Raw genomic sequence first — 25,076 nt, forward strand, 5'->3', positions numbered from 1 at the left:
CTTTCTGCTGATGGAGAGGTTCAGCAGATAAATGATGAAAGGGATTTTCTGCGAACCGCTGTTATGGCTCTTTGAACTATTTTTACTGCCTTATTTTCCATGATTGCTGGAAGGTCCAACTCTTCTAAGACGACCTCTCTGCACAGGCTTACAAAAAACTGTGTGGATTGTTTTCCTTTGGATGTGTGGTGGAGTTATTGAAGGGCTGAATTAGTTATCCTATAGTTTTCCGATTTTTTTCTATTTTCGTTGCGATGAGCCATATTTACTCTAAAACGGTGCTCTCAAATGCATATTAAGCTAATCTGATGAAGGCTTCTAGTGTTTTTATGCACTTTAAATTACTAAATGATAACCAGGACTGAAGAGGCAAAAATGTGATTTGATGCTCTGGATATTTTTCCTGAACTTTATGCTTGAAATGCACAAATTTAATTGAACCTAATTTATATTTGAATTCCACAACAGCACATCTTTTAATGTGTCTATACATGGAAGGCAGATGAATTTAAAGACTCTTTGTTCGCTTTTTTCATAGTTAGTTTTTAGAGGTTGTCTTTCTGTTTGTGCAGCTTGATTATGTTGCTTTTCCTCTATTCTAGTCACAATTTCAGACATATTAGAGATCAGAACACAAGTGCAATTTTAAGTAAACGTCACATTTTCATGTCTGTACAATATTTTCACAATCTTGAACTACATTTTATGTAACTATGCACACTTTTGGATGCTTTTCTCCTGAATTATAGAAGAAAAAAGATGAATCAGAAATACTTTATTGATCCCTGACTTGAAATTGTTTACATTAAGTCTGTTAAGCGGTAAAGAAAAAAATGACATTAAATAGAATAATTAAAATATAAACAGAAGTAGATAAGGTCTCAGAATAAAAAGTAAAATGTGCATTGTTCTAATAAAAAGGTAAGTATTCAGCATAATAAACAGTAATGGAGCTATATTTGTAATCAGAGAATTAGTTATTGTAGTTATAGCACATTATTGAATATTAACTGAAGACGTGCAAAAGAGCAGAAATATGATCCCTTTTATCCGTCTAACTCTACAATACACTACTGAAAAGGCTTAGCTGTTAGAGCTGCCATCTATTACGGTGAGATGCGGGCGTCACTCGTTTTAGTGCTCGCCTCGAGAGGACACTCAAGTATTTCCTTTAATGAATTAGGCCTCCAACACTGATGCCTGTTGACCCGGGTCATGTGATTAAGCTCTTCAGCCGGGGTCATTGTTTCCACTTTCCATTAATATTCTAATGTGATGTATGCATCTTAAGAGTTGTGAGGGCTGTACTCAGTTTGTAATAGCTGGGAGAAAGTCATTAACTCAGAAATCCAGCCATGTCAACAGTAAGTGGATGAGAGGCCTTTTTCAGCTGATGAATCTATGCAGGTTCACCTTCTGCGACAATATTCAGGGTGATTTAATTACTGTACATATACAATATGCATCTGGGAGCTGAGGAAGTATAACCTTAAAAGGATAGGGACTGCAACCTGCCGTTCCCTGAACATGCACGTCTAGATAACGCAGGAGGGAAAAAGTCAGGTAGGCTGTGGTGCAGCCTTCACTACTACCCTGCATCAAACTGAAGGCTACATTTTTTTGAATTGGCTTCATCAGTAATGCAGCCATCTGTCATTCTGGCAGGTACAGTACAGGACGCATGAGTGCAGCACTCAAAAGGAATCTGCGGCTGTTTTATGAACGGCGTCTTCCGCACAGACTTGGTAGCACCTTTGAAACACGACACATAGCATGAAAAATAATCACACGGCCTTGAGAACATCGTACAAGCTGCCTTTTTTTCTTCTCTTAACACCACAGCAATGCCTTGAGAACATGTGGTTAGTGTGAGAAAAGAGTATGTAGAGATAATGTTGTTAAAAAAAGACTTTCTCTAATCTTTGCCCTACAGAAAATCAAGCTAGCTAAAATATTCTCCAGTGGTAAAAATGTAATGTTTATTTAAAGTTTATAAGAACCTCAGTTAAAAATTAAGCGCAGTTCAAGTCATCTTCTTGACTCAAGTAAGGCCTTTTACTCTCTTAACAGCCAGTTTTCCCTTTTAATGTTGCCTTAGTTTTAAATCACAGTCCTTTTTTTCTCCTTTAAGGGTTTCAGTTAAACTGCATTTATCATACTATCATCAGTATATTGATCCTTTGTGTGCTTTGTTTTCAAGCTGAAAACATGACTTCATGTTCTCTCTGTGTCGCTTCCTTTTGGCCAGTGAGGCTATTCGCTGTAAATGTCACCTGGGACGCTGAGTGACAAAATAATGACAACCTTTTCTGAGGCTGAGCAATTTCCCAGAATTGAATGAGCAGGATGTGTGACTGGTGAACAATATGTGTGCTCGCCCACCGATTGGTCTCTGTCAATACCGTTCTGACATCCCTCCAAGAATGTGTTCAGACAAATAGATTGGACGTGTCACAAACAGACACTGAGAGGCAAAATAAAGATTTAAACACATACATGCGTTGTCCAGTCTCTTGCTGTTTATTTTTGAAACTCCCCCTGACAAATGCAGTCAGAGGCAGAGCTGGATCACATTAAGGCGATGTCAGAGTCCGTTGAACAAGGTTTCCAAGAAATGCCTTCCTGCTGGAATGTGCTGTAATTGCAGCATAAATCTAACTGAGGGCTCACTCATACCTGCACGTTCGGAAAATATTAGTTAATTAAAGTGTCATTGAACTGGCCGGGTTGTGTGACAGAAAAATCTATTCATCCCATTAACATAGTAACTCTATCTATTTGCATGCCAAACGTCAAAGAGCGTATTGAGTTGTGATTTGACTAATGTACATCTCATTTATTGTTATAGGACACTTTTACCAGGGTGAAACAACTAGTTTACGTCACTGGAAGTCATTATTTTGAATGTGAACTAAAATAGCGTACATTTTTTATTTGCACATCTGTTTTGATCTAACCCATGTCTCGTATCTTCTCAGTTTGAGGCGAAGACAGGCGTCTTACATGTTAATTAAATGGCTCACTGCATTTGAAAATGAAGTAAAAATCTGACACCATGTTTAATATATGTATGTAAATGTATAATGTTACCAAATAGCTGCTGTTGATAAAGTACAACATAAACATATTACCAGATAGCAGTGAAGTTATTTGCTGTTTTAAGAAATGCCATCAGAGCTGGAAACACGTGTGAAGACATTTAACTCTCGTGTAGAAATTTAACAGTCTGCTTATTTGTGTAAGCTTAGATTAGATAAAACTAGCGGTTAAAGTTTAGCTGTGATCAGTGGTGGAAGATGGTTTCAGATGATTGGATATCACTGCAAAAAAGAAGTAATTTCATGAAATTTGAAATTTCATTTGTCCTATATTTTCATGTAGTTTCGAGATACTTAAAAATGATCAAACAAGACAGTTAATTAAAAATACTCTAACTGTGAAGAATTATAATTTTCCATTTTTAGTAGGAAATTGGGGGGGGGGGGGTAAAAAAATAAAATACAATATTCAGTTTATCATATTTTCACAAATATTTTTATTTTTGTGTAATTGATGAAAGAGTTAAATATTTTTTATCCTGCAAATATATTTTTTAATATATAGTTCTGTAATTTTACATATATTTGTTAAAAATTTTAATTTAGAAAATACATATTTTCAAAGCAAGAAATGTGAATGGATGTGTTTTCATCAGTCTATACTAATCTGTAAACTCCAGATTTTACATTAGACAGAGACATCATCTCTGTCTAACAGTGAGGCTAGAAAATGTGTTCAGGTTGTTGTTTTCGGTCTATAACTGCATTTTTTGGTGCTTCAGTGACCAAAATATTTTTACCGTTTTACCATTTTTTACAGTTTTTGTTCTATCGTATATTACAACTAATAAACAGTTACAAGTAAAAGTCCTGAATTCTAAATGTTACTTCCTTAAAAGTGCATTACTAAGCAGTTAAAGATGAAGTATCAGAAGTAAATGAACTCTTCCATGGAAGCAGAGTGGCCTCTGTCAGTGTCATATTGTTGTATTGCCTGATTTTTACAACTAATGCATTCATCTGCATTTTTATGTGGCAGCTGGATGAGACTGAGTCAATTTCTATACTTTATTTGCAATTTATGTACAGCAGCATATTAGTAAGAGACCTGAAATGAGTAGCTGATGGACAGAATATAGTTTGGTTCCTAAACTGAATACCTGATTAACTCTGTTTTCTGTTCAGTATTATACACTGATCATTAGTTTTTCTGTGTTCACTAAACTTAAAGGATATTTTGTAATGTGACTTTGTAGTCTGGGAAATTACATTGGGCATTTTTTTTTGTTGTTGCAATTTTCTGATTTTGAACATACAAAATTATTAACCTATTAACTGAAAAGTGATCAGGTTAATGTACAATGAAAAAAACCTTGTGAAAATGCAAAATGTTAATCTGTAGCCCAACAAGTAGCTATGACTGAATGTAAAAAATGCAATGTTTGAAACTGTACTTAAGTACCATAGTTTAGCTTTTTTCCTCTTGCTGCCACTAATGATTCCAGATAAAGTATCTCTTGGCAATAAAACCGCATGTAATGGGAACTAAAATGTCTGAATGGAAAGTGGCAAATTGTAAAGGATATATATGAAATACTTATCATGGAAAAAAAGCATAATGGGACTTGAAATTCTAAGCCTTTAGCCCAGAATTGATGTCCGGCGTTATTGATCTCAAGTAATCCATTTCATGTAACATTTTCCTGGTGGTAAAACATGGCATTTTGAAATGAAGCTCCTCAAATGTTAAGTGCGGCCCGTCTATGTGTTACTCCTACGCTGTCAGATCCGGCAGTGGCGGAGGAGCTTCTCCTGCCGGAGTCTCACAGCAACTTCACGAAGGGACTGACACAAAAGCAGGGAGTCATAAAACATTCAACATCATTCAAAGTCTCCTCTCACATGCACGCTTAGACAATGTGACATTCAAAACAACCAGAGAACGTCAGTTCAGGAAGCACGTTTCAGGAAATCTTTCCTTTTTGAGAATAATGAAATGTACACGCGGGAGGAAAAAAAGAAAAAATTCAGTTTGACACTTTTTACTGTCACCCATTGTCTGGTGCAGAGGTTGCAATAAAGTCATAATATCATTCTTTGTCAGGCTTCCAGGGCTTTATATTAATAAAGCAGCATTTCAAATGGAGAAAATATGAATGCTCTATTTTATACCGGATCCCTTCTGAGCAAATCGCACCTCATTTGGACATGCTTTAAGTGTCTGTGTTTCTTCGAGCTTTCTTTACATTTACATTCAAAGTGACATACAAAATGTATTCCTTATGTAAATGCACTTCTTCCAAATTAAAGTCTGCTTGAAAATGTGTCATTCGTGGCCTTAATTTCTCTTCTTTATTTTATGGTTTCATGAGGTATTTAAAATGTAAGTGCTCCTTTTTCTTCCTGCACCTATTAGAGAACACAGCTGTGAGGCAGTTGAGTAAAAAAAAAAAAAAAAAAATCAGGTTACCATGTGCTGAACTGTTTAAGGGCTAAGCAGTGGGTTTGATGAATTACAAGTCAGTTAGTCCATTTTGCTGACAGAATGCAAATTTATTTATGACCCTGAGACTGAGAGAAAATGAAATCATCATATATTTCCAAACACTCATGCAGTGTTTTAGATTAGGCGAATCTGTTTGGGATGGAAACACATTCTATGAATAAATTGTTTGAGTTCCCTCCTCGTAGCAGCCCGACACTCGAACATCGCTCGGGCTTCCTTTCAGCAATCAAGCTCTTGAACTCGCCAAGAACATGAAGAATCTGCATGAAAGGAAAGATCTTAATTCGAGGGTGTGACAGGACACCCCTTGATTCCTCCAAGTCGTGCGAGGTCTCCTTTGAATCAAAAACACCAAATCAACTTTAATTTTTGAAGTGTCTTCTTTTGATTTATAGTCATGGGGGGAAAAAATGCAGCCCATTTCATATGATTTGGTGGTTATCCCATTTTACATTTTCATCAAATCATATTCTCGGGCCATATCTGTAAAATTGAGAAATCATCAGAGCTGAAGTAGAGGGATATTGGAAGTTCAGCTTCATCAGCAGTCTGTGCTGCTGAAATGAGAGACCTTCAGTGGGCTCCTTCAGCCCCCCCTCACCATCCCCTCGCTTTCTTCCTCTCTGTTTTTTTTTTAAACTCTCCATCTCTCATTTGGCTTTTCCTCCTCACTCAACGGCGCTAGATGTGAGATCACACAGAGGCTATTTTATCTCCACTTGTGTGAAATAATTTAATTAAACAAAGTCACAGCTATCCATAGGATTTCCAGATTCTGACTTTTTTTTTTTTTTTTTTTTTTTTTTAAACTGGTGCACCGAGAGCTTCTTCAGATACAATAATCAGGAGTTGTGTTACTAATCTGTTGATAATGACGGCTTTTTAACACAGATAACGTGTGCTTTAACATCTTTATCATGAATCCTGAGTATATTCAGTGCACTTTCATGAGGGGTGGAGGACTCCTTCACCTCTCCGTTTATGATCTATGTCTGGAAGACCCACTGGAGATGTTCAAGCAATATGTGCTCCTTCAACATTACCAGGACTTGTTTGGCTTCTAATTAATTTTTCTAGCCCCATATCAATAATATTTAATTAAATTGATACACTATTGATCATTAAAGAGTCATTGTGCATGGTAATTAATGGCTAAAGTGCTGTGGCATGCAAATCTGAACCTCAATTTCATTCTCACTGGACTGCATCCTCATAAGTGGTTTGCAATGTAATATGCAATCCGCTGATGGCTTATTAAGATCTTTACAGTCATTTAATCTGAGACTGTGGTCAATTATATCTCTCTGGAGTAGCATTGCAGTTTAATTTGATATAAACAAAACAATAGGCTGTGAAGCTGTGGTCATGATGGAAGCTGATACACCCTCAGTCTCTCTCTCCACAAGTCTGTGCTGGAATGCAGACAGTCCAGGCCCCGCGCCGCTTCCGCCTCCTCCTCAAGGGACAGCCTGAGTTGTTTGTAAACAATAAATAATATTAATTTCATGCAGGACACCTTCCTCGGATCAATGCTTATCGACGAGTTGTCTTTATAGTTGCATATGTTGGGAGTGTAATTGCACAGTTTATGGGAGGATGCGGGAAACACAAACACAGTGATCATCTGCAGCAACACAACCAGGCCACGTGTTTTTCTTGATACTTGTCAGGTCATTGAGTCCGGTCTCTTCGGATCGCGGCCGAGTGTGAATAATTCAAGATGATACAAGAGAGATGGCGGTTATTCTGTCTTGGTTTTGGTGATTGATTGCAGGAGAGCACGCTGCTTCAAGTCTCGGGATATTGTAACTCAAGCCAATGACGGAGAGAAAATTAATTACAACACCACAGATCGATGAACAACTGAATGTGTCAACTCCCCAAAGAGCTGTGATTGTTCGTGGTAGTCTGTCTGAGGGAGCGAGAAAAAGGGAAGGAAGACGCCGGACCCAGAAGACTGTGGAAGAGGTCATGCCCTGCCTTGACTCAGCAAACACACAGCAAGGAAACACACTCTCATAATGCCTTGAAACAGCTGAAGCGAAATTCCCTCAGTGTAAGAGGATAATATGACTGACTGTGCACTTGTATAAATATCTATGTATACATATTTTCACATCCTCATTTGAAATGCATGTAGCTTGGCTGCCTTTTTAGAGAGAGAGAGAAAAAAAAAACACAGGCACATGCAGTGACTGGAAGAGACACTCTCCAGCTTGTGCTGCGTGATAGGACTCAGAGCAGATTAGTAGAATGAGAGGGATCATTACGAGCAACCTCACAAGTGACCAAGGCTGAGTCATTCTCTCCCATTTAGCTGCTGCTGTGCATTTGCCTTCCTTATCCCTTCATTCACGGCGCCTGTCAAGATTGGATCGTGCACCGTATGGTTGCTGGGGTTGTGCGTTTTCTGCATGTATGCATGTGTCTGTGCTTTTGTACTGTCACTCCGTCTGCGACTTTGACCTTTACCGAGGAATGCTGGATAGAGAGGAGGCTTAATGAGTTTGTATAATAGCTGAGCTCCATCTGAGGAATCATCCATCTACATGAGCCCCGTAATTAGCTGGTAAGACAGTGGTCCAGTTCTGTGCTTCCACTTATTATTCTGCTGACTAGCATGTGGGAGTGGAGAAATGGATAAACAAAGGCACAAACCCCCACCTTCTGAAGTGTATTAATAATCTGCTGTCGATTTCTGCCAGCGCTTGTAGAAGGCATGGCTGAACAGTCTGATAATCACTCCACTGACACCCCCAGAAAATGAGGAAAAGCTATCTGGAACATAAGTCACATCCTGGTCTGAGTTTGCTGACAGGTGTATACTCTCATGGGAGCGCTAATCCTCAGGCTCCTTCGTCTGTGTTTGTCCGTCACTGATGCACTGCAGCGCGCACAAAAGCCCAAGACAAAACCAGACGCATATTTAACTGAAACTCAATGACATGCAGATGTGATCAGGGCGGATTTGTATGCAAAGCACCGATGTGATTCCTATCATGCACGCCTGAATGTCATATCCATCATTTTCATGTAAGGCAGAGGATATGAAAAGCGCACTTGCAAGGATGCGGATGGAATCATTTCCATCCTTACGTGCGTTTGCTGGCATGTGGTTAGTTGTGCGTATTCTAGATATGTAAATGTTTCCATAAGAGAGAGCGAGAGAGAGAGAGCGAGAGAGAGAGAGAGAGAGAGAGAGAGAGAGAGCGAGAGACAGATTTGGAGCAGTCGGGCGCGCTCAGGACGCTCCGTTCCCGGCGAGCAATCCGCAATCCGTTCCTGGTTTTGCTCCTCCGCTCAGCGCAGCGTAGATACCTTCCCTGACTCTCAGCACTCCAGCATTGCTGTGCAAGCAGATGTTCTTTCTCCGATGCCAATACAATTTTCGCATTTGGAGAAGGTACTCTTTCGCGCGAAGGCTGCACAAAGTGGCAAGAAACAGGCAGAAACTGCCTCCGCTGCTCGGCTCAGTCACACAGGGAGACTTGTGAAACGGATAGCTGCTTTTGGAAACGGGCTACAGTTGTAAAATTTAAAAAAAAAAAAAACAGCGGCGGCGGCGGAGAGCCAGGCAGCAGTTTATTTACCACACCTGTGATGCGTTGTTCTGAGCAACGAAGACGCACGACCTGGATACTGATGGCCATGGTACGGCAGGAGGATATGTGCTGAGGAAGAGACTTGGGCGTTGTGAATAAGTGCTACAGAGGACACTCTCCGGACCTTATAAAGCCCAGTGTGCCAGTGTTTTGTCTCGGCTCTCTGCCTTTTCAAACTTAAGTGATAAAAACCATGAAGATGCCCTCACTTCTGGGGCCCTTTGTCCGCTGCAGGTTCAGCGCTACGCTCCTCGTGCTCTGGCTCGCGTTTGCTGGCTTCACCTGCACCGCTGGTGAGTTTTTACTCGTTTTTCCGAATTGTGTTGTTTTTCTTGTGCATGTGGAAAAAGCACACAAACAGGCAGGCTGCACGTGTCAAGTTGTTTGCGGCTGTTTTTTTGTGTGTCTGTGTCGAAACGCCGGCGCGTAACGCACGTTGTTGTGGCAGTCGTTATTGTTCCATAATTTGCTAGCACTAACACCCGTCAATTAGCCTGCACCTTCAAGGTTACAAAGAGGGAGTGCGGGGCTTCCAACGTGTCTAACCAAGGTTAAAACTTGAGGCAGATATCCGCTGTCTTTGTCCGGCTTCCTCATGTTGCTGCTTTTATTTTAAGCAGCACCGAGAAGTTTACGCGTGGATTTTATTCCTCCTGTCGTGACTGTAAGTTGGGGCTACACCTGCTTGAAAGGCTGCACTATGAGATGACTGAACAAACGGGCCCGTGAATAATAAAAAGGCAGTGCTCGGGAATACTGCCCTCTTTCAGTGTCACATAAACCACCTCCAGGAACACCTTTCCTAATAATTTTGTGGGTAAATCTTGAAGGCTTGGAGGCTTAAAGCGGAGCGAGCAGTGCGTAATAGAGCGTGTTTTCATCCATCTAACCGGCTGCTCTGCGGGCTGCAAGCTGCATCCTTCAACTCCACGTTTCTCTCCGGCCAGGACTCATTCCTGCTGCATTTGCAGTATGGTGACAGCTTTACTGAGTTGGTAGACGACCTGCTCGCACTGATGAGTTACATTTTATGATGTAGCCTCTTGGCCAGACACTCCCGCTTGCATGCAAATGTGCTTTGATGCACAAAACAATCCCCCACCACCAGTGAGGTGAGCTGAAGTACACAGGAGAGAAGTTAAGCAACATATAAACCTTTTATAGGTTCAGAGTCTATTACATTTCCATTTTAAAAAATCAATTCTCCTCCTCCAAGCGCAATAACTGTGTAAATGCCAGCTTAATTTCTGCAACACAACAAAAGTGCTGGACATTAATATTCAATCCCCTGCACAGTCAAATCAGCCATCTAACATTCAAATTAGTTATTTGATCAATGCAGTCACCTTCACTGCTGCCCATAATGCATCATTTTACAGTTGAGCACTTGGACTATTTTTAAAACACTGTTTTTACTCATTCTCTCTGGTGCTAAATATCATCCTCACAGTGCCACACAGCTGGAAGCTGCTGGTGAGTATCCAAAACAACTAGAATCCCACACATCATTTGCCTCATGCCTGTTTCCAAACTGTTAACCTTGCTTTGGACAGAAGGCAAACATGTTAAAGTTGGTGTAATTGCGTCTCCTGCTTCAGGACACTGAGATGATGAATTAAGAGGGCCTTTCTCTTGCATTAATTAGTGTGTAATTATGAATATATTAGGATTAAACAAACAGCCATGCTCGAGGGACCTCATACATCAAGCTAAGTATGTTGCAGTGTAGTGGTATTTACAAGTCATTTTATGATGCATGTTGAAGCTGATGTGTTTGATAGGGTTGCTGGGTTCTGTGGCTGGTGTTGTGGTTCGGTGGTTTAGCGTTGTTGCCTCTCAGCAAGATGTAACTTGGGTTTTGTGTGGAGGTAGCTTGCTTTCCTCGCTGTGTTCATTGGGTTTCCTCCCACAGTCCAAAGACCTGCAGTTGTAGGTCGATTTTTAAGACTCCTTAAATTCTACAAGGTGTGTTGCTGCTCCTTTGTTCGCTCTGTGATGGACTGGAGCTATGCCCAGGGTGTTTCCCTGCCTGTCACTCAACGCTAGCTGGGATAGACTTGTAGCCCTCTCAGTGACCCTGAATAGAATATATCAAGTACAGAAAAAGAAGGCTGCAGTGTTAATTGTAAAAAATTTACTGGACTCTCTTCTGTATTCTGCATCACGTTTCCTTCCAGACCTTTCAGTCTGTCACTCTCCATCATATATTAAGGCGCTGTAAGCATCCTTACAGGCTCCCATCACAGCTTAGAGGCTAGTTTTGTAGGCCAAAGGGAGTTCCAAAAATGGATTGGGAGGTAATTTGGTAGCCAATTCTTTCTACATCAGGACTGGGACAGTCTCAGCTGAGATCAGTCGAACCGTCCTCCGTGGAGAGGCAAGGCGCTGACTCGGCATTCGTTGGTATCAAAGCCGGCTTGTCTTTTTTTGCAGAGAAACATAACTCAGTCAGTAATAAAGGTAGGCCTGTCAATCTGGGTTTGAGCTAGCTGAGCACTTTTCCTTTCACTGTGTTGTGAGTGATCTGACGGGCCGGACAGTGGGGGTAGGTACGCTTTCAGCCTTGGGAACAAAGAACTGTTCTCCTTTGCCTGCGTGTGCACACCACTTGATGTTTTCAGTACGAAAAGTGTGTTTCTGTGTGTGTGTATGTGGGAGGGTGTTTCCACAAAGATTTGCATACATGCATTTCATGTGTGTCTGTCTGTGTGTGAGTGTAATTCCACTCCTGTTGCTTGTGATGTTTACCATTTATTTAAACTCTGCTGCCTATTTGTCTCGTGTTACTTCCTCCACAAAATGATAATCAAAAAGGCATGCATCCATGCAGAGAGAATCAAAATCCTGTTTTTTTTGTTTGTTTCTCCCTCTGCCCACCGAGAGCGTTGCCAAGCAATTGTTGTCTGGTTCAGTGAGGGAGCATGGGATTTGGTGTCAGGCACCTTCCTACTTGTGTGAACAGTCACCTCAGAGCAATTTCCACGGGGTGTAACCCATGTGATGATGCAAGTAGTTGGCCATTAAGTGACAACAAGCAGAAATCTATTGCATAATACGGTCATTTGTGAGTTCCCATTTCTTAGTACAGTAATATAAGGGATTCTATTGCCAGATGTCTCTCATCATTCTAGTGTAAATCACCCAGAGTTGTCTTTCTCGCAGCCAGTTTTGTCTCTCCTCATTGACTCACTAAAGAATGCGATAAGGAGAGCGAAAGGCGAAATTAACATAATTTATTGGGGGAAATTGCCTTCTGGTCAAAGGAATTTAAAACCACTTCGTTTTTGTCCCATAGCTAATGCATGGCAAATGATCGCCATGTATTTGCAGGGATTTGGTCTTTTACAGGGAAGTGATAATTTACAACCAGAAAGAGTTTTTGTTCCCTCTAGTCATAGGAGATGAATTCAAATGACACAGACAACGGGAGGACGTGAACAGAAGGGGAGGGAAATTTTATTTAAAATTATTTATTTTCTCAGCCGCTGATTCTCACACAGTGAATTAGCATGATGTAAAAAAAAATGCAGAACGTATGCAAGGAGGCAATTACACAAAAAAGAGTGGTAGAAAATTTAAATGATTTCACTCCTCAGGAGTATAAATGCTTGTTATGAATTTTATGCTGCACATGAAATTTGAATTGGACAATTGCAATGACAGAGTGAGTTGAATCGCTTATTTGCAGGACAGGACTGATCAAATATATTGCATTTTCATTCACATTTAATCGTTTGCTTGTATGGAAGAATACAGATGAATTGAGTTAATTTTTTCCTGTCTAATCCCTGTAAAGTAATTTCTTCAGTTTGAGTTACGGTGATTAATGAAGGCAGAGATAATAGTTCAGAATAAATGAATAAAAGGTAAACAGTGCATGTCAACACAGGTCAGCTTTAAACAGTGGAGGAGCACGGTCCATTTGGTGACAAATGCCCAGGCACCTTATCTTTTAGAAGGCTATGTCCCTGCACTTATCATTTGCAAATGGCTATCTTGAGGAGTAAAGGAAGGACACAGGCGTTGCCGAGGACACATGGAGGATGAACCTTGCAGAGGGGAGGAGTTGGGTGTTATTTTCTGCAGTCTGTGCAGAGGCCCTGCGAAGACACTACGTCTCTGTCAAACTCTGCCCTTTTGTTTCAATTACCCCATTTCTATGATTCAGGTCTATGTGAGAGCGCTTAGGGGTTGAAGTTGGGCTGTTTCCCTTCTGAAATGCAGCTCAGCGTTGTCACTATGTGTTTTTTTTTTTTTTTTCTGTCCAGGAAGCATAAAACTGACCTCTGACCTCTGGTGTGGGATGAGATTACCCTATGTCTCATTGGGAACCTGGACAATAATTCATGGAAGGTCACAGTATCTGACAATGCATCAGCAGTTCGTAGAGTGCACTCACTCTCTCCTGTTTGCTTTCTGTTGCTGCAAGCCAGCGAGAACCAGCAACCAGCCTCATATACCCAAGGGTCACCAATGAGAAGCTGGGAAGAGCTGGTTGAGCAGAGTATTTCCCTAGAGGGTTTAATCGAACGTTCTTTTCCCTGGGTCTACTCTCTTTTATACTCTGTAGCACCATTGTAGAGAGACAGAAAATGCAGAGCTGACCTTCAGCCTTAGATGCCATTGTGTTCTTTTCCTGGGAAAAACTTCACCTCAGCAAAAAAACACAAGTAAAGTGAAGGCTGATATCCGGGAAGTCAATCAAAGTACAAGATTCTAATACTGCCAAAAGGCAGAGTGTTTTAGTTTTCTTCTTCAGAATTTCTTGGCCATAACTCTGCTGACTGTTGTTGAGAATATGGTGGACAGCTTTGGTCTTGGCTGGTCTTACTGGGAATTCCATATTAAAGTGAGATGAGCACAACTGAAACGCTTCAATCCACTCTGACTCTGACCTCGGTTCAGGCATCATCAGAACCAGCTGTCTGTCTGTCAGCAACACAGAGGAGCTGCTCGGACAAACTGTCTTCACAAGGCTGATTGACAGCAGAAATTTCCTGGACAAAAGCATTTTATCTTTCTCCCGTGTAGACTCCGCATCAACAAATCAGATGTTTTTTATGTGTTTATAGTGACACTAAGAGCCTTGATCAGTCATTACAGATTCCATTAGTGAGTTCAGATCAAACAAATAGTAATAGACTTGTGTGATTTTAAACAGCTGTCTGTGGAGATTATGCTGCACTGATACCACCAGAGGAAAAACAAATGTGGGGGGTCCCGAGGTACGCTGCATTCACGTCAGTCAGTGTGGGCGGATGTACGTCAAAAACGCCTCTGAAAACCACTTCCTCTGGGCCTTGAGAGACAATATTGTGTGGAAAGGCTTTTATTGCATTTGTTTTTTAGTTTACATGATGTACTGTCTGGCTGCTCGCATTGTACAGTGAGAATAGCGGTGTGTTAGGAGATGTTTCCAGGTCATTCCTGTTCTCCAAATGATCAATACTCTTCTCCAAATGGTTAATTGGCCATCAGTCACTGTCAGAGAAAGTGCTTAGAAACCCAGAGGTGTCTTGGTGCAGCTCATAATAAGAGCCTGTCCAGTCCTCTGGGTCCTCTCTTGGCCTTTACTTCAGGCCAGGTGGTAGCTGGGGAAGGTGGATCTGAATGCAATATGGAGAGCCATAGATTAATAGTTCCTTAGTAAGGCCACCAGGGAGCAATGTGAAAGCCACTTCCACTTCATCATACAGTGGACTGGATGGAGAGTGTGTTTAGGGCATGTGGTGGGAAAGGAATTTTGAAAACCGTATGAATCTTAGTGTGGGAAAATCCTCTTTCCTTCATTTTTTATTTTTTTAAAGCTCTTTTGTGCATTTGGGGCAGGCACAGTTGTATGCAAAAGTCTGTACACCCCGGGCAAATTACAAAGTTTTTAAGCGAAAAGAAGTAAATACAACCACAGCTGCTAACAGGCATTGGAAATAAGCCTTTCTTTAAATATTGATGCACTTTTTCTTTCTCAAACTCCAAATGTTACAAAAATGTGCAGAAGTCACACATGTAAAGTTTCAGAATGACATTAACCTTAATTGACCTATTAGGACATGTAAAGCAGGGTAAGAACTTTGAGTCGGAATGGTCAGAGGATGACCTTTCCGGTGCTTGATAAATTCTCTGACTTTTCAGACCTTGTTGTAGCACTCAACAACCACGGGCTCCTCAAAGCAACTGGCGGAGTATCTGAAAGCAGAGCCAACTGAGACCAGTAGTAAAGCAGTTGAAGGCTAGAAAAATAGCAGTATTATTTGGTTTGAGCAAGACAAGATCTGCAAGAACGAGAAAAGTTTGAGGCAATGCTGCATGTCTGCTGGGCAAGAAGGAGGCGAAATCCCCATAAGAATGTGAAGGAGCTGCAGGAAGGTTTAGCTGACACAGGAGTGGTGGTGCATCATTGATACACAAACAGAGTCTACACGGAAAAGTCATCAGTAGAAAGCCTTACCTGCAACCTCGTAACGAAAGACGATGTCGTAGGTGTACCAAGCAACGTCTGTGTTGTCTGGAGTTGTTTTGGAGGTGCAAACATTCTGCTTTAAGGTTGGAAAAAGAATGGATTACACTAATTATCTGTACATTTTGGATGTAAATGTCATTAAATCAGTCAAGAAATGGAGACCGATACCTGCATGACAGCCTCAAGCGTGTTAACTTTGGAACCGGTTAAGTTTTCTTCTATTTTAAACATTTTTATCCACTTAAAAATTCCATTTGCATACAGCTGCAGGTAAAAGTATACATTTCAACATTTTCTTCTACCATTCTCTGCTCCATTTCAGCACCTTTCTCAAAATTTCCAAGATAATGACACTTCAGTCTGCTGCACACCTTCGACCAAATGCATGACTCATTGTTATGCCGTTCCCCATTTAGCATGGTATGTAAAAGACATAATTAGAAATCACCTAAGGCTACTCAGGCAGCCCTGCTGGCGCTTGATTGGCAAGGGTATCTGAGGCAGATCTGGCTCAGCCTGAGCCAGAATTTGTCATCTTGAAGTGATTTTGTTGACAAGACAGGAGGCACAGTGACCTTTCCTAATTATGTGTATGTGTCCAGGCACTGATGCCTTAGGCAAGCAATTCAACTGAGTCAACAGAGCGCTGACTTTCGCAGCACATTGGAGCCCAGGCAGCATGTTGTATAATGTAAGGTTAGGCTATGCTAGGTTTAGCAGTAAGCTTGTTAATAATTCAGTATTGATGCAACATTACTAATGTCATTTGTGTCACCTTTTGCTCAGTCTCTTTGCTGATGGATGGATAGAGAAGCAAACAGAGGGATCACGCTGGATCTCCTCCGTTTTGTTGCCTTCTTTTTTTTACACATGTACCTGAAATCGTCTCCAAAAATCAGCCTGATGTTGCGCTGTGAACAAAACAAAACATGAACCATTTATTATCCACCCTAAATGTGTAGCAGTGAGAGAACAGCCTCTCTGATCTATGTAGGTCCCTCTGTTATTGTTTTTCCCAAACAAACCATTTCCCGATGTGAAATGAGGTCTGAACATTACAGATTCAAAGCTTTAAGCTAAGCAGCAGATTTTCTTGGCAAGGCCATCAGGAACACTAGGCTCACGGAAAACACATTCAAGTCCTTACTCCGATAGAATTAATCATGACAACACAGCTACCATTGAGGCTAGATGCTGCCTTTTTACTGCACACATTGCACTTGATTACGGCTTCTATGGATTTAAATGCCCACTGACAATGCATTCATGTCGAATCAAAGTGCGTTTTCATACCTGCAGTTTCTTGTCGCCAGGACTCGAATTTCAAAAGATGAATACAGAGCAGCTGTGTTCCAGAGTGGTTTGTGTTTCAGGCAGAATTAATATTGATAATAGACTCTTATGAGGTAAAGTGTTTGGATTGACACTGACTGAGTGTTGCAGGGCATAGGGATTTTGAATTAGTAAATGGTCTGCATAGATCACTCTGTCTGGTTAGCTGAAAACTTTTCATAATCATTCTATGATGTGACTAATGCATTTAGTTTCATTACAGATAATATATGCAAGCTTGCAAGTTACTATATTTTAAAAGTGCAGGTACACAGCAGTGACTTCAATAGAGGTACACAGTATTTTGGAGTCATTTAAATGCAATATGCACACTGTGATTCTGCAAATATACTTACTGTGACCATCAAATCATAACAAATAAAGAACTAAGAGTTTGGTGGAGGAGAGCAATAATTTTCTGTCCAATCCAGATCCATTTAAAGCTGCTCTTATACCACACAACACTCGTAATCATGTAAAGTTCTCTGTGTATTCGGCTGTCTATGTCTGCTCAATTATTGGACCATTTACTGTATCATTAGATTCCCGTATCACATTTGCTCAGCTACAGGTTGGCAGGGAAACTAGCTCCAATGTGCGCCATCCCTTGGAAAGAGCATCATAATCCTTTTCAAAAACTGACAGTGGAAAAATGTTTGATCAAGCCTCAGGGAACCAACTGTTAAATTTTAAAAAATTAAGTAAAATTGCAATAAGTGCCGCTCTGTGAATCACTGTATGCCCATGTCTCCTGTGGCTTCTCTTAATTATATGATATTGTACATGTAGCAGCATTTTATACAATGTCAACACTGAATTTACTAAACAGCCTAATCCTGAGATCTTATTAAAAAACAGACATGAAAAATGAAGCATGAAATGAAGTATGAACTGTAGATCTGGCAGTCGTCTCAGGAGCTGTTTACTGCCACCCTTATTTGACTTTGTACTGTTCCTTGTGTTCTACACAGTAACTATTAATAAATCAGTGCATTATTTTTCTTCAGTAACACTTTATAAATTCTAATTTATGCTGAAGTGAAACTTTCAATACTCAAGGTCCATTTTAGAATTAGTTTTAGGGCTTCAAATGCATCCTGTGGACCTTTTTAAAACTGTTTTTTTAACATATGGAGTTTGATTTGTTTGTTTTAGGTGACTGGAGCATTAAAATTCTGTAACATTAGAACAGTTTTTAGGTGTCTATTTGTTTTAGATGTATATTGATGGCTTTCACTGTGACTTTCAAGTGTTGTTTTTACCCTTTTTTTTGGTCAGAAACAACAAACACCACATTTATGAAGCACTTGATTTTTCTTTTATCGTTAATCCTGTTGAGAATCTAAAAGATGCGAATAAGAAAACAGACTGAAAGTAGCACGTTTGTTTTCCCACGGCTGGCATGAAGAAAGTTTTTTTTTTTTTTTTTTATTCTAATCTCCAAGCTAAAGTGAGTGCAGTTTATGATATTGTGCTGCCACACTTGGATGGTGAGCACAGCATGCATGCTGGTATCTTTATTAAAGTGAATTAGTGATGAATCACTCTCATGCATGAATCATACATCAATAATAGCCTAATTCTGTGCACGATCCATGAAGGTGAAGACAGAAAAAGAGGAGTGCATGTCAAAAACGGCCTGCTGTCAGTATTTTAGACCAATCATGTTTTCAGAGGAGCTCGTGTCTTATTCAGAGGAGCCAAACTCCCTTCGGCGGCTCTCCAGTTCACACCTTGTTTGCACTGGATTGGTATGTTTTTGTGCATGTAAATTGCAACATGTTAGGCTGTGAATGTTTCCATACAGCTTGAACTTGTGGTGGTGCTGATTTGGAGAGCTTTTTAACATTTTCAGGCAAAGAGAGTCTGCGCTTTTTTTTTTTTTTTTTTTACATCTCATTTATTTTAAATTAAACCGCTTCAGGCTTGTATACATAAGTTGATGTACCTTTTTGTTAGTGCTCTGCTCATGGGTTAAGTCTGCTGGGTGCACTCAATTTGCAAGATATATATTGACATCAGCATGAAATTCCTGTGTGGGTGGAGAGAGGATTCATCGCAGTTCAATTCCCTTCTGTCAAAAAGACAGTATGATGTCACCGTGCTGCCTCCACTTTAGCCTAACAGATGCTACTTTAGCTTAATTGGACACTGAATAATGCGTATTTTCTGGTGCGCTGTTTATAAACTTGAAAGTGCTTTTACAGGTTATTGATTGTAATTTTGCCGTTGCTTCTTTTGGGAGTTGGCACTGTTCGAGGCATTTAGTAAAAACAACAAAGCTCAGTTCAATTTGCTCATTTAATTAATTTCCTGAACATGCAGTTGGGGCGGGCAGACATCTGGTGACCAATAAACAAGAATATAAGGAGTTATTTGTTGGATGTGGCTGTCAGTTGACAAATGCACATTGGTGTCCAATTTCAAGCGGTGATTGAATGCAGGCTGGCCTCTGACCAAGCTCAGTTCATACGATATTGTTAACAGCTCCTCTAATGACCTCATCTATTCTTTATTCCTGAGTCAGAGTAGTAAATTTTTACTCCTAATTCAGGACAAGCCATCACTCGTGAGCTGAAGATGCTACAGAGTATGATTCATCTCAGTTACTCCAGCCTTGACAAATTGGAGCTGAAAAGTCAGTTAGTACATTGCAGATCTGAAGCGCACTGAAAAAATTATCTCCTGCGTTTGGTGTTAAAACGCTGATAAGCTAATAGCTGCGTTTTGATGTTAGTAGCCGGTCCAGGCATCTGCATGTCCCCTAAACAAGTCCTGCAGGATGTGGGGATCTAAGAGGCCTCCCAGGAGGGGTCACAAACTGTTGCCAAATGTCCAACTTCACTTCATCTAATGGTTTTAATCAGGATCACTGAGCAGCATTAGAAGTGACTTCTGAGTAAGTGCAGCCACGAGTAAATGTATCTGTTGAGGTGGAGCTGAGCCGAGTTGCTCTGCAGCTCTTCCGAGATGAAATTCTTGCTCGTGATCTTTGTGACACGTCAAGAAGCAGCAGGATGCACTTTTTTCCATTTTCACATGCAACGACTTGTAACTACCCCAGACTCTGTCCTTGCTTAAAAGTGAGTGTGTGAGGACATTTGTGATTCACACAGTTTGAAGCTGGGATTTCAGCGTTTCAATTTCAAAGGTCCTCTATTGTGTCCACCGTTGTACTGTAATCAAACAGGAAAAGATCAGCTTTGCTCTGTGTAGTCAGAAGCTAGCACAGGTCTGTATTACAAAACTCCTTCATCTTTACTGGAGTATTTCAGACAGATGTACTCACACAGAATGACGTACACCTTGAAAAAAAAAACATCAAATGTTGACTTCAGTGTGGGTAACTTTCAACCTTTAGAATCACAGTAACTCTGTGTTCTTAGTCTGCTGGCTAAACTACTGTCTTGTGCTTCTAAATTGAACATTGGATGCCTTGTTTCTCTGGTCCTGCCCTCGTGGCACCAGGGGGCTCCACTGGGCTTAAGAGATGTGGTGCTGCCTGGGGAGGGAGGGAGGACCAGGTCCCTTTAATCTCCACCAGACATGACAACTTTATAAAGGCACATTAACCCACAATGAGCAGTCTCTCTCTGGAGGGTCAGGCTGCACCATTCTGGGGGTCTTATTATCCCTCGGTTTCCGCATTAGTGTCTAATAAGGAAACAAGGGGGAATTAATAAATTACCATGTAAGGGGAAAGAGTTAAAGAGAGAACAAAGAAAGGGAAGTAAGGAGGAAAGTCCCCCCACCCACTCTCTGTTATTTATGAGCACCCCCCATTGCTTGGGTTGCTAAATCTCGCACTGAAGCCTCTCCTCGCTTTACCTTTTTTATATTTTTGCACGTCAATCCACAGCAAAATCCCTTCTTCTGACCTGGAATTATCCGACGGCACAGTATTTTATACATGTTTAACACCCTGTTGAGATTAGCTTTAGATCAAAACCTTAAAACATTATTGCTTCAGAATTTATGAATCGTCATGAGGTTGCAATTACATGACTTGGCAGAGGGAAGTAATCAGCAACCAACGTAAGAGGGAAGTAGAGAAAGGTGGATTTAACAGGCTGCATTAATGTTTGTGAAACATAATATTGCTTTCTTCAATAAATGTCAGTAAAATATGGGCAAACGGATAGCTGAGGGGTTTAGGGTGCAAATGCAGTCATCTATTCAATTCCTCACTGCATACCATTTCCCAGCTATCTCCTATTTCTCATCGTCACTCCTCCTGTGCAGGAAGAAATGGTGTTTTCCATTGATAAAATAATTGCTAATGATATTTATATAAGCCCTGTATATGTGAAATTCGGGCTGCATGATCTATTGACGAATGCATTGTGCACATGTGGAAAAATTGAACACAAACGTGCTACTTTTTTTGCTGCCTTACACAAAAAGAGTATTTTCTGTGGCTAATCTGCAAGAACAGTGTCTGATAGAACAGAATTTACCTTAAGTTTTTGAATACAGGAAGTTTTGTTTTATTTATCAGACTTGGAGTTTGTTGAAATCCAGACTCCACATGTGCAGAACAAAATGAGCGAGGAACAAGAGGACATAATTAAATAGCTTCTGAAAAAGACACGTACAGCTGCACAATTAGCGGAATATTAATCTTGGCCTCCCACAAATAAATGAACATGATCAAATACGATCCACTAATAGACAACTGTGCTCATGAAAACCAGCCAAACTTTGATAAATCTGGCATTAAAACACCTTATTTTACTGTAGTCAAAGTCATTTTTGGTCATCTCACCTGTCTGAGCTGTTTTGCTGCAGTAACTGAGCAGTGAATAGAAGCTTCTCTGTGCACAGTAGGGGAGTCAGTTTCTACTGTAGCTGCATGTGAGGTGTTTATGGAACATTGGTAAACTGTAGTGTCAGTCGATTAGCAAATGTTCAGCAAGCGAGCTATTTTGGGAACAATTTTATATATATATATTTTTGGACTTGCATTAGCAGAATGCAGCAGAACATCAAAGTAAAAGCAGTGCTCTGTTTATTTGAGTGCGATAAAAATATTTTTTTCTCCAAACGCAATTATAAATTATGATCAATAGGTTAATTGGATATCAGTTTTCCTCACAATAAGCCTGATTATCATTTTTTCATAATCATGCAGTCCTAGTGTGTTTTCTGAAAATATTTCAGCTACAAAAAGGATGATGTGGATCAAAAACAGATACTCTGTCTGCAGTGTTTTGCAATTGCAGCAACATGAGGCAACACAAGTAGTTTGTTTGACCATTTAAATCAGCACAACAAAGCTCTAATCTGAATCCATCCAATGCAATATTTAAAAAATAAATGTTTTGAATTCATTTGCTGGTGTTACGCTGTATGAGGGAGGTTCTAAACAGCTTTTTGAAATTGTTTTTGTTTTTAATACAGATGAATTCCTCTACAAAATCACCCTAATTACTCCTGAATGATTAATTCTTACTAGATAGTTATACAAGTCATTGCAATGTCATTTTCTGCCAATATCCTACGGCAATAAATAAAATATTCCTTTTTGCTTTTTCAGATTATTACATTTTTTTTCTCCAAGAACAGAAAGATACCTGATGTAAATGAAGGACATAGTCAGGTAACATTACTTTAGCTCTGGAGGGGAAAACGTCTTCTGGTTTTTGGTTCTTAAATATGTAACATTAGAGGTGGCTGCCACTATCTTTTAATGTTTGTACCGAGTGTGTGATCACATATTTATGATGTGAAAGAATTATTTACTGTTGCTACGTCTCAAATGTAATGTTATTAGACGGGTAGGGAGGAGAGGTGAAGGATGAGGGAGGGCAGACAAAGGGGAGAGTGGAAGAAGAGGAAGCAAAGAATAAACACTATCAGGCTCTAAACCAAGATAGATAAGACAAGACTCCACTCATAGCACACTGGTCATGGTGATTATTCAACTTTTCGCTAGTGATTGACCAATATGTGTTTTTCAGTGTCGATACCGATTCTGATTATTGGTAATCCAGAATGGCTCTGAACCGATATACAACAAATGTCATGTTTAAACAGCATGTGATAGCAGAGAACTTGCCATTCATAATTAGACTTCTTAATTAATACAGTCCTTCCAGGATTTCGCGGGCGTTTTTCGTGATTGTTGCGGCCGAAAATGCCTGAATTCGCGGCAGCTTTTCTAAAAAATTGCGATAAAAGTTGCGATGTTTTAAGCTTATTTATTGTGATGAAATTGCGGGAGACAATGACAACTGCTAAAAAGCTGCATTTTTTTCTAGCTTGTAGAACATGTTTCAACACTGTAATTGACAATATTTATTCTGAAATTAATTATTTTGTGTTCCAAACCATTTCCACAAAAGCTGGCACACCATGGTGAGAAATTAGCAGCAGCCAGATACTGGTTTAACATGTTGTGGTTGGTAGATTTGCGCACAAAATGCTAATTTACTATTGAATGAATCATATTCGGACAAAGTTAATTTCACATCCTGGCACACACGTGTTCACACACACTCGCTCACGGCTTGTCACGTCAGCTAACAAGAACAGCACTGAGAGAGCGCAGTCCTCCTTCTGCATGTGTACATACCAAATCGCGTGACCTAAATATGTAGCCAGCGACGGGAATTGATGGGACTCAGAGACACCCCCACAATTTAGTCGTTCCTTGTATCATTTCCAGTACGTCCACAGTGGTAGATTTGTAGTAGGATAACAATCATGTGATCGTCAGCAGGCCGCTGAGGTAGCGTTCACTTGTTGCCATGGTTACCGTGCCGCTATGAGATGCTGTGCCGCTACCTCAATGGGAAATCCTTAATAAATCCATGGATCCAAACTTTAAGCCGTATCACTGCCGAAGTGTAATCACTTGGTCCTTGTGTCATTTCTGACCGACCCTGAAAACTTCATTTAAATCCCTGAGTCTGTTTTTGAGTGATATGGTAACAGAGGATTCACAGGTGCTGATCGTCACATAACTCCGCCGTGTTCTTAGGCGGAATAAATAATCTAATTTACCTTCATTCTTTCAGTGCTCTAATGGATCTGGATGCAACAGTTTCCATCATGGTGATTTATGTGGTCTGTTGTCTGATCATTTCAGCCGTTCTAATATGTTTCGTGTTTTTTTTAAGTGTATGTGTCGATGATTTTTTTTCTTTTTTGTATTCCACCACAGTATTGCACTGGTGTAAAACAGTTTAGCTCCGCTTTGGTGAAGAACATCAGTGAATTAATTGTTTATCACGGTCTTCAGCAGTAATTTTTGTTGGTAAATGAGAGACATTAGTATCGCACATGTCTGCATCTTCAAACCATAAACAAGGAAGTGAATTCGGTGACGTCCGTGCATTAGGTTTGCACTGGGGACTGCTATGATTGGTGGAACTCACGGGAGGCGGGCCAAAATTGCGGGAAAGTTGCGGTGATTGGACAAAATTGCAAGGCCGCGCAAAATTCGTGGAGATTGGTTGATTTTGCGTGAATTTGCGCGATCGCAACATCGCGAATTCCTGGAGGGACTGTTAATAAGTGTGACTATAGCTGAATATGCAAAATAGAAATAGAAGTATTGATCAGTTTGTCTCCTGCAGTTACATCTGCTGTTCTTTTCTGTTTTCTTAATTTTTCACAGTTCTATCACTTTTATTGTCCACAAATCACTATTAAGAATTGCTTTCCTGACTGTTTCAGGTTGATCAGCCTTCTGACTTAGCCGCTAGCTGTTAGCATAGCTTTAACCACTGTGAGAGATGATATCCAGGTTTGTGGCAATTAATGGCTTGCGTTTCTTTAGTTTTTGCAATCTGAGACCACAGGGTAAAGTAGCACATTTAATTTATCAATAATGGATCTATTACAATACTGATGCAGTAATTGGAAAAATGCTAAATATTGGCCACAATAATTACTCAGTTCAGTAATCGGTCTGTCCCTGCTTGTCACCACATCTTGTGTGTTTTTAAATGTAATACTGCATGTTGTCTGTGTAGGTTCTCATTCATCCAGGTCATGGTTATCCAAAGTTGTTTAAATCAATCCACTGGACTTTAAGAAAGTTCTTTGAACTGCATGAATGATGACCAATAATAGCACAGCCTCTCATTCTCATTTATTTCAAGCACTGATTGAGATTCAGTCTGACTCCTGGT

General features: G+C 40.3%; 1 protein-coding gene across 4 annotated transcripts in view; it reads left to right on the forward strand.

Annotated features, from left to right (window-relative positions):
• The first annotated feature begins 8,787 nt into the window (after nucleotides 1–8,787).
• The window catches only part of unc5a (unc-5 netrin receptor A), a 144,737-nt gene continuing 128,448 nt past the window's right edge, over nucleotides 8,788–25,076 (forward strand). For 2 of the 4 annotated variants that reach the window (XM_022195958.2, XM_022195964.2), the window contains exon 1: nucleotides 8,788–9,439. In XM_022195958.2, coding sequence (XP_022051650.1) covers nucleotides 9,340–9,439 — 100 coding nt within the window. In that variant the 5' untranslated portion in view covers nucleotides 8,788–9,339. The remainder of the gene's footprint in view (nucleotides 9,440–25,076) is intronic. The other 2 variants (XM_022195973.2, XM_022195981.2) reach the window with 1 other exon arrangement.

The sequence above is a fragment of the Acanthochromis polyacanthus genome, chromosome 10 (assembly GCF_021347895.1).
Source record: "Acanthochromis polyacanthus isolate Apoly-LR-REF ecotype Palm Island chromosome 10, KAUST_Apoly_ChrSc, whole genome shotgun sequence".
NCBI lineage: Eukaryota > Metazoa > Chordata > Actinopteri > Pomacentridae > Acanthochromis > Acanthochromis polyacanthus.